This window comes from Eretmochelys imbricata, chromosome 12 (assembly GCF_965152235.1).
Source record: "Eretmochelys imbricata isolate rEreImb1 chromosome 12, rEreImb1.hap1, whole genome shotgun sequence".
NCBI lineage: Eukaryota > Metazoa > Chordata > Testudines > Cheloniidae > Eretmochelys > Eretmochelys imbricata.
The window spans coordinates 6,510,536-6,522,597 of NC_135583.1; the positions used below are offsets into that span (position 1 = coordinate 6,510,536).

The 12,062-nt window shown below is 53.2% G+C and overlaps 1 protein-coding gene across 3 annotated transcripts; it reads right to left on the minus strand.

Annotated features, from left to right (window-relative positions):
* SETD6 (SET domain containing 6, protein lysine methyltransferase) lies at positions 1 to 10,837 on the minus strand. Of its 3 annotated transcripts, none has more exons than XM_077831267.1 (9): positions 10,724 to 10,837; positions 6,583 to 6,681; positions 5,922 to 6,066; positions 5,281 to 5,422; positions 4,649 to 4,843; positions 4,227 to 4,350; positions 2,578 to 2,758; positions 2,003 to 2,145; positions 1 to 527 (listed from the first exon to the last, which is right to left on the minus strand). In XM_077831267.1, exons 1-9 carry the CDS (start codon positions 10,748 to 10,750, stop codon positions 216 to 218), a joined length of 1,368 nt encoding a protein of 455 aa, XP_077687393.1. In that variant the 5' UTR covers positions 10,751 to 10,837; the 3' UTR covers positions 1 to 215. The 3 variants fall into 3 exon arrangements, with proteins under 3 accessions (XP_077687393.1, XP_077687392.1, XP_077687394.1); XM_077831266.1 differs by having other exon boundaries at positions 6,583 to 6,684; XM_077831268.1 differs by lacking the exon at positions 10,724 to 10,837 and having other exon boundaries at positions 5,922 to 6,242; positions 6,583 to 6,690.
* Between the last annotated feature and the right edge of the window lie 1,225 nt (positions 10,838 to 12,062).

Below are 12,062 nucleotides of genomic sequence, written 5' to 3' on the forward strand. Positions count from 1 at the left end.
TAAGACAGGTATGTAATTTATAGAAAAGTCAAGAGGTAGATGACAAGCCAATACAGACATATCAGGAGTAACTGGGTCCAAATCAACTCTCACCCTCTGTTCTTCCTCAATACAAGTGGCCACCCCATCTGTCCTGACAGTGGGGGAGAGAGCACAAGGTTTGCTTTATACAAAGCCTGCAATTCCCTGCTTCCAACAGCTGAGTTCATCCTCTGCTAGCTGGCCAGCTCCAGCAACTGGTGCAAGATCCTCTTCTGCCCATAGCGCACTTGCAAGGCTTGCTGCTCTCGCTGGCTTAGTTTGCCATAAACCACCTTGTCATTGAGCAAGTCCTGCTCTGCTTTAAGGTCTGAGCTGTAAGACTCCAGAGTGAGCAGCGCACTGTCATGGAGCAGCTTCTTCCATGAGGCTTTGAGTCTGGGTATTGTCTCGTTAGACAAAGTAAAGCTCTCTTCATCCTCTGTGTCTTCTTCCCAGCCCTCGTGATCTTTAAACTCTTTGAATTCCTCTGCAGCCATACACAGCACCTACAACCAACCACAGATACCTAGTCATTATCTCAGGCAGTGAAGCTTGACTACAGCCGAATAGAATCAATTTTCAGCTACTGAAGTTAGCAAAACACAACCCTCCTGGACTCCCAGGGATTTGCATGGGGTTATTCACTACCTCCTTAGCACCCATTCCTATCAGCAGGATAGCAAAGCAGCTAGTTGGTTTAGTGGGGGCATTTGGCCAAGATGTGAATGCTGAGCATGCTTGCTTTCTTTCTTCAGTGGCCTCAGTTTCCCAACAGTACTCAGTTTTATTGCAACAGTCCTGAGGGGGGAAGGCTGGTGTGTTTCTTAAAATTCCCTGCTCCTGGAACCTTATCAGATGAGAATCTGTTTTCATTTCCAGAGAAGAGATTAAATGTTAGTCAACTGCACTGTGAAAGGTTTAAAAAAAAAAAAAAAAGCAAGCAAATAAAGCAGCTCAACATTTAAGATCATGATTTTCAGAGGTCTGATTCCAAGTTTTCAGTGTTGCTAATGCACAGCTGGGGAGTGAAGGGGCCTCGTGTTAAATACTTACTTCCCCCTTCCCAGCTAGCTTCATGAGGGCTGTCACAAGCATAGACCCTCCAATACGGATAGCCCATGACTGCTCTCAGCTTCCTGCACAGTTTCTCCACTACACATCAAGTCCCTGCTACAAATTGGAGCTCGCAGCCACCAAAGAATTAAATGCCACATCCCCCAACCTGTCACAGCACTTCTCCCTCTTGAAGAGGATCAGAGCACAGAACCTCAACTACCCTAGGAAGCTCACGCATCTCCTTCCACAATAAAAGGAGTGCAAACGCACTAGACTAACTTGACCCCCATATAACCCTAGAGCGCCAGGCTCCATCTTTGCAATTAGGCCCTTTCCTCCCAGTTCTGAGTAAAGCTATAATCACAGGAAGGCAAAAATGTCCCCATCCCCTTTATTCTTACAGTAAAAATCTCCATAACAGGTCAACATACTGTATTTATAAACCAGGGGTAGGCAACCTTTCAGAAGTGGTGTGCCGAGTCTTCATTAATTCACTCTAATTTAAGGTTTCACGTGCCAGTAATACATGTTAACGTTTTTAGAAGGTCTCTTTCTATAAGTCTATAATATATAACTAAACTATTGTTGTATGTAAAGTAAATAAGGTTTTTAAAATGTTTAATAAGCTTCATTTAAAATTAAATTAAAATGCAGAGCCCCCCGGACCGGTGGCCAGGACCCAGGCAGGGTGAATGCCACTGAACATCAGCTTGCGTGCGGCCTTTGGCACGCATGCTATAGATTGCCTACCCCTGTTATAAACTATTCCAGAGCAGAGATTTTACCTGTAACCCCACATAGAAGGAACAACAGCACAAGTCATCGGAGCCTTTGGAGAACGAGACTCCATGGGGCAGGATCAGTGTAGACCTCAGACATCTCTGCCACCTAGAGATGAAATCACTTCCCCCAGAGCACCACGCACCTTCAATGTCATGGACAGCTCTTCCTCCGTCAACACTTCCTCCCAGCCAATCACAAAGGCGCCTTCTTCCCCCACCATCTCCAGCTGGCAAAGGAAATCCCACTGCTCAGAAACCAGCTGCCGCTCCGCTTCAGTGCTGGCACCTGTTTGAGGCCAACGGGGGAGACCCATCAACCACGCCCGCTGCATACTGCAGGGGGGACGGACAAAACTCAGTAGAGCGAGACACAGGCCGAGACTTTCAAACGCCGCTAGCGAATTTGTACCCCAATGTGCAATGCCTTAAAGAGGCCCAATTGCCACGACGTACTGAGCACCACACCCCTTAAAACCCAGAGGCAAGAAGCACTTTCAGGGACCGTTCCTAAAGCAGAGGCAGATGTTGATTGTGGCAGCCTTGAAGCTCATCCCTGATGGTGGAAGGAAAACGTTGAGGGTGCCCCACAGTGAGTGGTTATGAAAGGCTGCCTACCATACGCTTCGTTTAAAGGGCTGCAGATATGACCCATAGTCTCTTTCTACCAGAGTCATTTAGAATTAAGTTACCACACCTCCAAATGCTACAGGCCACTCACCCTGCAGGGCAGCTCTGCGCACCGTCACCATCTGGATGTCGGCGGTGTCGTCCGTGTTGCCGGGGTACGGCTCAGCAAAGCCGTACATGTGCATGAGTTGCCAGTTGGCCATCTGGCCGTAGGTATTGAAGATCTCTTGGCCTTTGCTGATGGGCTGCGTGGTGACCATTTTCAAACACTCCTGTAGGCAGAGGGACGGAACAGGCACGAAGGTGAAGGCAGTGTCACGATACTCAGAGTAAGAGACTCCGTCCTTAGGGGGCAAGTGTGGCCGAATTCCCCTGCCACGTCTGCAAGGGAACTATGCCTTGCTGGCTCCCCACAATGGCCCTTGCGCATGAGAGAAAGTGATACTGGGACACACCAAGAAATCCTATCGCCTGGCAAACACAGGAGGGTTTCTCCGTGGCCCAGCCAATACCGGGCACAATAGGCTGACCTGGGAGAGAGAGAGAGTCCCTGGCAAACACAGAGGTGAGTGTAACATCAGCTGCAACCTCTCAGTCTCTGGCCCCGCTCCTGTCACATAAAAGCACCCTGGTGGCCCATGTGATCACAAAGCCCTTTCCCCTGCCCCAAGTCGCTGGGATGGGAGAGTCTGCGCTGCCATTGCCCGTGCTCATTCCATGGCAAACAGGGACATCAGTCTTCAAAGAGGGCAAACTAGGCCAGCATCATTCCCTACTGCAGGGGTCGGCAACCTTTCAGAAGCGGTGTGGCGAGTCTTCATTTATTCACTCTAGCTGAAGGGTTCGCGTGCCACTCATGCATGTTAACCTTTTTAGAAGGTCTCTTTCTATAAGTCTATACGTACAACGATAGTTTACAGAGTAGCAGCCGGGTTAGTCTGTCTTCGCAAAAAGAACAGGAGGACTTGTGGCACCTTAGAGGCTCACCCATTTATTTGAGCATCAGTTTTCGTGAGTTTAGTTATATACTAAAGTAAATAAGGTTTTTAAAATGTTTAAGAAAGCTTCATTTAAAATTAAATTAAAATGCAGAGCCCCCCGGACCGGTGGCCAGGACCTGGGCAGGGTGAATGCCAATGAACATCAGCTCGCGTGCCATAGGTTGCCTACCTCTGCCCTACAGGAAAACGTACCTCCCAGTGCTCAGGCCCTCGGCATGTCCTGGAGCCAAGCCCCCTATCTGCCACCAGGCTGACAGCTCCCAACATGGAGGCATCAACGCCCCCTTTGCAATCAGATTGGCAAAGGCACACCCTGCTGCCCATGAAGAACCCCACTGGGCTTCACACGGGAAGATCTGGTCATTGCACTGGGGGCCAGGAGCGTGGAATCCCCTAGGGCTACTGTCGCTGAGCAGTGCCTCCATCAAGCAGGAGCAATATGGGTCGCAAGTCACGGCGCTCAGTACTGGGTAACAGGGGAGGGGCTGTGGGCTGTGGCAGGCAGGGCAGAAGACTGGATGATTTAACAGTCCCCCACCTGGCTTTGGAAATTAGGAGTCTCAGTGGAGAGCAAGGTCTGGGCTTCCCCTCCAGCACCCCCATCAAGAGGGAGAAAACCAGAGGGGAACCACACTGCAGCTTGTTGCAATCAGACAGAACCAGCTGGACGAGTAATGAGCCCTGGCCAATGCCTAGGGATACATACACTCTCCACTCACACGGCTCCCCACCTACTCACCAGGGAATATTCCAGGTTGGCATTGTGATTGGCCACGTGATTCAAAATGTCAGCCATGGGCACCATCATGGGTGGGTTGGGCTCCTTCTCATCCTCGTCTTCCTCGTCCAGGGGCTCCTGGAAGCTATTTGGGAGGAGAGGAGAGGACAAGCCGATTCCCAGCCCTGTGAAATGAAGCCATGGCCCTTAGCCCACCCTGGGCCAGTGACTGCCAGGGGCCGGCTGGCTACCTCGGAGGGCACAGAGAAGAGTAAGCAGTGTGAGTGCCAGAGCCACCTCCTGCCAGGAGAAGCCCGGTGAGCTACAATCTAGCCCTCCTGTCTGACTCCCCAAGGAGATTCCTCAGGCTCACCCAGGGAGGCTTCATTTCAGCCCCTCTGGATCCAGAGATGTCTGCTGTGGAACTGCCCTCCCCATCTTACCTGTAGGCCATGACGAACGCCACCAGCCTCCGGTACAGCTCTGGCGTGTGCAGCTTGGGGTCAAAGAGGTCCAGGTGGGACTCCATGAAGGGCAGGATGATGGAGGTGTACTCCAGCTGGATGTTGGCCAGGTCTTTGTCTACTGCTTCTAGGATGCCAGTGCCTTGTAGGAGCCTCACCCTCTCTTCTTCAGGCCTGTATCAAGGGGCAGGGAGGGCAAAGACGATCCCATTATCCCCACCCAGGAAGGGATTGAATTAATATAGTTACCCTTGAGTCAAGTCTCCAGGATCTCCTATGGCCTCCCACTCCACTGCTGTCTGCATCCAGTTAGCCTGGACCCCAAGTTCAACCCACCATAAACCCAGGCTAGCATTTAGGATGGGCAGCCACCTAGGCTGCTAACGTATCTAACAGAACCAAGCTATAAACATGCCTAGCCCCAGTGCTGCTGACCCCTGGGGAAACAGCCAAAGAGGGCAAGAGGCACATAGCCAGGAACAGAACCGAGGCCAGACCAGTGCTTTATCCCCCATAACACACCGACTCCCAAGAGCCAGCGCCCCGGCGGCAGGAGGGACCCAATGCCCTGGATTTCTGCAGCCTGACGCTAGCATGTGGTATAATCTTACCAGAACATGGGGTGATCCATGTGGCTGAAGTCAGGCCAGAGCGAGAAGTAAGGACGCCAGTGGGAGTTGCTGGCCGTGTATTCATGCAGCAAAGACAGGAGAAGAGGCACCCAGCCAGACTGACTCTCCAGGGACGCTTGGTCTAGGGAGCCAAACATAGAGGAGACAGGGAGGAGAGGAGAGGAAGAACATGCCGAGATCCCAGGTCCTGTTATTCCTTCACCGGAGCGCCAGTGCCCTAGGTTGTTACGGACCAAAATCACTGCACTGCTCCAGGCTCCCTGGCAGAAGGGGTGGGGTTGAGTTGGGGACTCCAGACTTGCTACTCCCAGGATGGCGGGGAGACACGAGGGTGGGGGTGGCTCTTCCACCAACAATCCCTTCTCCCACTTCTGTTAGAAGCCCTGCCAACCACTGCCCTCTCCAGCTCTAGCTCAGACAACTCCCTCTCCCCAGGAGATTCCCCCAGGCTACAGGCTGCCTGAAGCAGACGAGAGCACGTTGGCCATTGACTAAGGTCCAATCAAAGACAGCCAGGTTAGAAAAGCACCGAACTTTTAAGAACTTCATTCCAACGTGGCAGCCAGTTGAAGTCAGCTGCAGGACTCCTCAGCTCTACGCCACGTACCCTGCTCTCCTACCTTTTTCCAAGAGGGACCGGATGGAGGTGGTGTGCTGGGACAGGAGCGCAGCTCTTGGAATGGTGAAGAGGACTTCTCCCATCTGGAGGTCCTCTCTGGCCAACAGGCCGTAGTCTGACACCGTGCCCTCTTTGCTCACGTAGACCTATGAGAGAGGTGCCTGTCAGGGCCTGTGGGGACCCTGGTGAAAACCTGCCTCTGATGGGACAGCAGTGAAGGGTTGCAAGAGAAATGAAGCCAAGAGGTCAGGAGAATAAATCCAAGCAGCATCCATGGAAGCCCAGACAGCTAGTCTCATCCCCCACGTGGCCGAGGGATTTCCTGCCAACGTAAACAGGAGGTTGGTTTTTAAATAACAAACTGATAGCCGACCCGACGGCTGCACCCTTGCACTAGTGCATGTGAGAAGTAACTGGAAATCACCACCTCGTAAGCCCTCACACTCAGCCTCGCTGCTTCCCGGCCCACCACTCCAACCCCTCCCCACTCATCTGCAGAAGTTCTGGGATCACCCTGCCCTTGGAAAGCCAGCCTTGCCCTATCAGCCCGATGGGTTGCAGATACCCATACGCCACACTCAGCCTGAGTCCTTTGAACACTGGGACTCACACCCAGGTGAGGGTCACTCGATACCCAGCTTCCATCATCCGGATCCTCCTACCTTTGGGCTGAGCTCCAACCCGACCTTCTCACACCAATCCAGGAAGCCAGAAAGGGCGTCAGCACTGCCATCCTCGGCAAGGCTGCCCCCCGCGGCTACCTGCTAACAGAAATAGGGGTCAAGCTTAGAAAACAAGGACAGCTCAGGCACTGGAGAGATCTTATGGCAGAGAACGGAGGGTAACCCTGGAGGCCTCCCTAAATTCCAGGTTGGGTAAATTACACCACAGAGGGAAGCCTAGGGTCCAGCGGACGGAACAACAGATCAGACGTTAGAAGACCTGGGTATTATTTCCAGGATCAGTCTGGCATTGGGCGAATCATTTCATTTCACCTGGGCCTCAGTTTCTCCATCTCAAACAGGGTGATACAGGTGCCTATCCATCTTTGTAAACTGCTTTGAAGTCTACGGACGGACAAAGTATTATTAATAGCTATCCCTATAGCTTCAATTGGATACCCTGGTTCCTTCACTTCCTGTCTTTAAGGGCTGCTATGCACTGTTACACATCTGTTGTGTTTCTGGGCAGAGATGGCTGCATTCTTGCAGTGAGTGAAGTGCTTTGGGATGAAAGGGGATATTTATATATGCGAGATCATCATCAGAAGACAGGCTAGTCACGCTTGTCTCTCCCAACACAGGCCCTGGCTGCAGGGAAGAAAGGAAGAATGACAGAAAATGATAGTTCTTGGCTGTGACCAGAAGATTTGAACTGGAAGCTAAAAGATCTCAAACATTTACAAGAGATTAAGTCACTTCTTCGGGTAGGGCTTCCGTTCTGTGGCACAGACAGATTATTTGCTATTGCTCTTCGATTCAACAGGGCCCAGCAGTCTTCCAGACTGTAACAGGTACTGTTACCCCCTTCAGTGCGAGCATGGCTGCTCCCCACACCACTGGTGAGTCTGTGCCCCAACGGGAATAAAACCCATCTTGCTCCCATTTACTGTTGGTTGAACTGTTTGCCTGGTCAGAACAAGCTTACGTTCGAGGGAAATGCCAAAAATCAAAGTATCATTGAAAGTTAGCATTTGAAACTGGAGTGTTACTGAAAACGTTAGACAAGTAGCAGGCAAAACACAACGATCTGGGATTTCCCCCCCCCTTGGTCAGAACACAGAGCTCCATTTGCAAGGATTTGTGGGGCCATTATTGTCATTCACAATCACTCGACTAGCCCGTGCAGGTGTCTAATCCTTCGCTAATCCCAAACGTTTCAAATTGCAGGGTGATCATTCTGGTCCAAAAGTTCATTCTAGAAGAGTGTTACAAAGGGCCTGTCTACACTACTGCTTAAGTCAGGGGCAGGCAAACTTTTCAGCCTGAGGGCCGCATTGAGTTTCCGAAATCGTATGGAGGCCGGGTTAGGGGAGGCTGTGTCTCCCCAAACAGCCAGGCGTGACCCGGCCCCCGCCCCCTATCCGACCCTCCCTGCTTCTCACCCCGACGGCCTCCCCCGGGACTCCTGCCCCATCCAACCCCCCCTGTTCCCTGACTGCCCCCCCCAGGACCCCTATCCCATCCAACCATCCCTTCCCCCTGACCACCCCCCCCCGGAAACCCTGCCCCTGACTGCTCCCCACCGCCCCATCCAAACTTCCCTCCTTCCTGACTGCCCCCTGGGACCCCTCCCCCATTCAACTCACCCGTCCCCTGCCCTCTGACCGCCCCGCCCCTTATCCACACCCCCACCTCCTGACCACCACCCCGAACTCCCCTGTCGCGCCGCCCAGAGCACCAGGACAGGCAGCTGCACTGCCTGGCTGAAGCCAGCCACGCACCGTGAGCTGAGGCTGCGGGGGAGGGGGACGGACAGCGGGGAAGGGGCTGGGGGCAAGCCTCCCGGGCCAAAAGCTCAGGGGCCAGGCAGGAGGGTCCTGCGGGCCGAATGTGGCCCGTAGTTTGCCCGCCTCTGGCTTAAGTCAATGTAACTTGCGTTGCTTGGCATGGGGTTTTTTCACATCCCCGAGCAACATAAGTTACATCGCCGTAAGCAGTAGTGTAGACGAGCCCTAGCTCAAAGGGTCACTTACCCAGTGAGGCAGCAGAAACAAGACTGCATGGCCATTCATACAACACAAAACAGCCAAGGGTCAAAGCGGGCGGTCTGGAAACAACCCATAGGTAAAAATTCCATAACCAGACTATTCGGCAAACAGCTTTGCAGAAATCAAGGCTGGTTTGTGACTAAGCTGCTAATTAAAGGGAGCTACTTTGCTAGTGAAAATTATTTAAAACCATTTGACTAGCTTTGATGAAAAGATTCCACCTAAAACCTGTATTCACTCCCTCTAGAGTCAAGTTGCTTTGTTCGGTGTTTTTCTGACTCATTATTCCTACATATTTATTGCTAACGTGAGCAAGGTGAGAAGGTTGGTCTGATTTCATTTTCAGGATTTTAATCTTCATAAGACCGGCCACACGGGGTCAGTCCAATGGTCCAGCTAGCCCAGTATCCCGTCTTCCGACAGTGGCCAGTGCCAGGTGCCCCAGAGGGAATGAACAGAACAGGTAACGATCAAGTGATCCATCCCATCGCTCATTCCCAGCTTCTGGCAAACAGAGGTTTAGATACACCCAGAACACAGGGCTATATCCCTGATCATCTTGGCCAATAGCCATTGCTGGACCTGTCCCCCGTGAACTTATCTAATTCTTTTTTGAACCCAGTTATACTTTTGGCAGGGGATGCTGTGAAGGCCAACAAGTTCCACAGGCTGACTGAGCGCTGTGTGAAGAAATATTTCCTTTTGTTTGTTTTAAACCTGCTGCCTGTTAATTTCATTAGGTGACCCCTAGTGCTTGTGTTATGTGAAGGGGCAAATAACACTTCCCTATTCCCTTTCTCCACACCAGTCATGATTTTATAGACATCCATCATATCCCCCCTGAGTTCTCTCTTTTCCACACTCAACAGCCCCAGTCTTTATAATCTCTCCTCACACTGTTCCATACTCATCATTTCTGTTGCCCTTCTCTGTACCTTTTCCAATTCTAATCTATCTTTTTTGAGATGGGGGAACCAGGACTGTGCACAATATTCAAGAGCTGTATGTACCATGGATTTCTATGATGGCATTATGATATTTTCTGTCTTATTATCTATCCCTTTCCTAGCGGTCCCTAATGCTGCACATTGAGATGTTTTTAGAGGATTCTCCACAACTCCTCCAATCTCTTTTTCTTGACGGTAACAGCTAATTTATTTTAGGCCCTATCATTTTATATGCATAGTTGGGATTATACTTCCCAGTGTGCACTACTTTGCGTTTATCAACACTGAATTCCACCTGCCACTTCCTTGCCCAGTCACCCAGGTCTGGGGGATCCCTTTGTAACTCTTCCCGGTCTGCTTTGGACTGAACGATCTTGAGTAACGTAGTAGCATCTGCAAACTTTGCCACCTCCCTGCCCACCACCCATCTCCAGACCTTAGATTCAGACTTTAACCCGCTTTAAGAAATGTTTAAGTAGATTTCAAGGGAGTCAATACAGGGGCCGACTCTTGGCTCTCACCTGTCGCGCTGATGACAGTGACTGGCGATATAAAGATTGGTTTCAGAGTAACAGCCGTGTTAGTCTGTATTCGCAAAAAGAACAGGAGGACGTGTGGCACCTTAGAGACTAACCCATTTATTTGAGCATGAGCTTTCGTGAGCTGCAGCTGCAAGATGCCACAAGCCCTCCTTTTCTTAATATAAAGATCAGGAGACACGGCCCCTAACGAAGGCAGAACAACGTTTCTGGCAGAGCTGGATTCGGCTACCCGGGGCGGGGGGTTTATTTCCCCAGCCCGGATCGCACCAGCCCACAGGCGTCCCCACCCCGCCCCAGTAGTTACTGGCTGCAGCCGAGCCCGCCGCTCCCTCCTCGGCCCTGCCCAGCCGAGCCTGGGAGAGCCGCGTCTTCCGCCCTCCGGTGCAAACGCTCCTCGCTCAGGCAAGTGGCCCCGGCTCTGGGGCCGGCCAGGGAGGAGCGGCTGGGGAGGGGGCTTTTCCTTCAGCGAGAGCCCCCGGCATCTCGGGGGCCCGGTCCCGCCCCACGGGGCTCGCTCCCTCCCTCCGGCCCCCCCGAGGCTGGAGCCGCCCAGGGTGGGGGGCAGGGGCCGGAGCCCCGAGAGGCGCGTCCGCCCCCCCGCTACCTTGGGCCTCTTCGCCGCCGTCGCCATGCCCGGCCTGGGGTGGGACAGAGCCGCGTCCGCAGCGCAGAAAACAGGCGGCGGCCGCCGCTTCCACGTGGTTCCCCAGCAGCCGGGGCCGCCTTCCGGGCTGGGGCCGGCCACGCCCCCTCCTCTTACGGGGGCCGAGATGGGCCTGCCGCGGCAGGTTCCCCCCCCCAGCCCCAGCGGCTCCCTGGGGACTAGGGGGCGGGGCTCCCTGGGGACTAGGGGGCGGGGCTCCCTGGGGACTAGGGGCGGGGCTGCCCCGTGGCCCAGCAGGGAGCTGGCCGCAGTCTGGCAAAGGCCGGGGGCAGGGGCCAGGAGGGGTGACTGGGGGAATGGGGCCAGGCTCCCCCAATAAAGTGCAGCCCCAGGCCCTGGGGAGCAGGGTCATTCTGGCGGGACAAACCCTTCCAGTGCTGGGGTCTGTGGGGTCCGCGCGCAGCCCGTGGGCCCTTGGCGTGTAGGGCTCCCCTGGGAGGCGCCCTGAAAACAAAGGGTGCACAGTGCTTTGGGGAATGCAGCTGGGGGCGGGGGGGTTATAAACACACCAGGTGGGATTTTCAAAAGGGACCAGTGATTTTGGGGAGGGGGGACAAGAGGTGCCTCAAAGGAGCCTGTTTCCAGAGGGCAGGTGGCTCAGCAGGGCCTGACTTGGGTGGCAAGTTGAACACCCAGAAATCAAGGCAGTCCAGCCACTGGTCCCATTGGAAACACTTGGCCTCAGTGTTCTGGTTTCAGAAGTTTCCAGCTGAATTAAAATTCAAACCCTTTGCTGCTGCTTTTTGCAGTAAGAAGGTGCCATTCCCACTGGTGAAGTGAGCTAAATCAGGTCTCAGAGGGGGTGGTTATGAGAGCAGCCCCATGGCCTTCCTGGGGTGGTGGCCCCACACTGTAGTCACTTCAACACTGACACTGTAAACCTTGTGCCCAAGTCATTGGTTTTCCCTTTTAGGAAGCGTTGTCAGACACACTGATTTGTAGCTCAGCTGGCTTAGCTTCAAACATTTAGCCAAAGGAAGCGGGTTGGGATGTTGGTGTCATTAATGGCTTTAAAGGGAGCCTCTGAGAATGCCTACAGGGTCGGGCCTGCAGGTGAAATAGGCAGGGGAATGCCTAGTTTGTGAATCCTACCAGAGCAATTCAGCAGTGGCCGGAGTTAGGTGGCTTTGCGCATGCCCACTGGCAGAAATGTAGGCACCTGCAGGGTTAGATAGGAGCTGAGCAGGGGTTTTGAGGAAGCCTGTGGAGGAGAGAACTGCAAAATCCCAGTGTGGCACCCTAACCACTGGCCCATCCTTCCTCTACTGGCCGACATTCC

Bases quoted from the DNA above. Each gene is read 5' to 3' on its own strand.
- SETD6 (XM_077831266.1), bottom strand. From the start codon at position 10,750: ATGGCGACGGCGGCGAAGAGGCCCAAG. The intron at 6,067-6,582 runs GTAGGAGGATCC...CCTCTCTCATAG, and splicing joins GGTTGGAGCTCAGCCCAAAG to GTCTACGTGAGCAAAGAGGG. The intron at 528-2,002 runs GTGCGTGGTGCT...GGTTGGTTGTAG, and splicing joins AGCTGTCCATGACATTGAAG to GTGCTGTGTATGGCTGCAGA.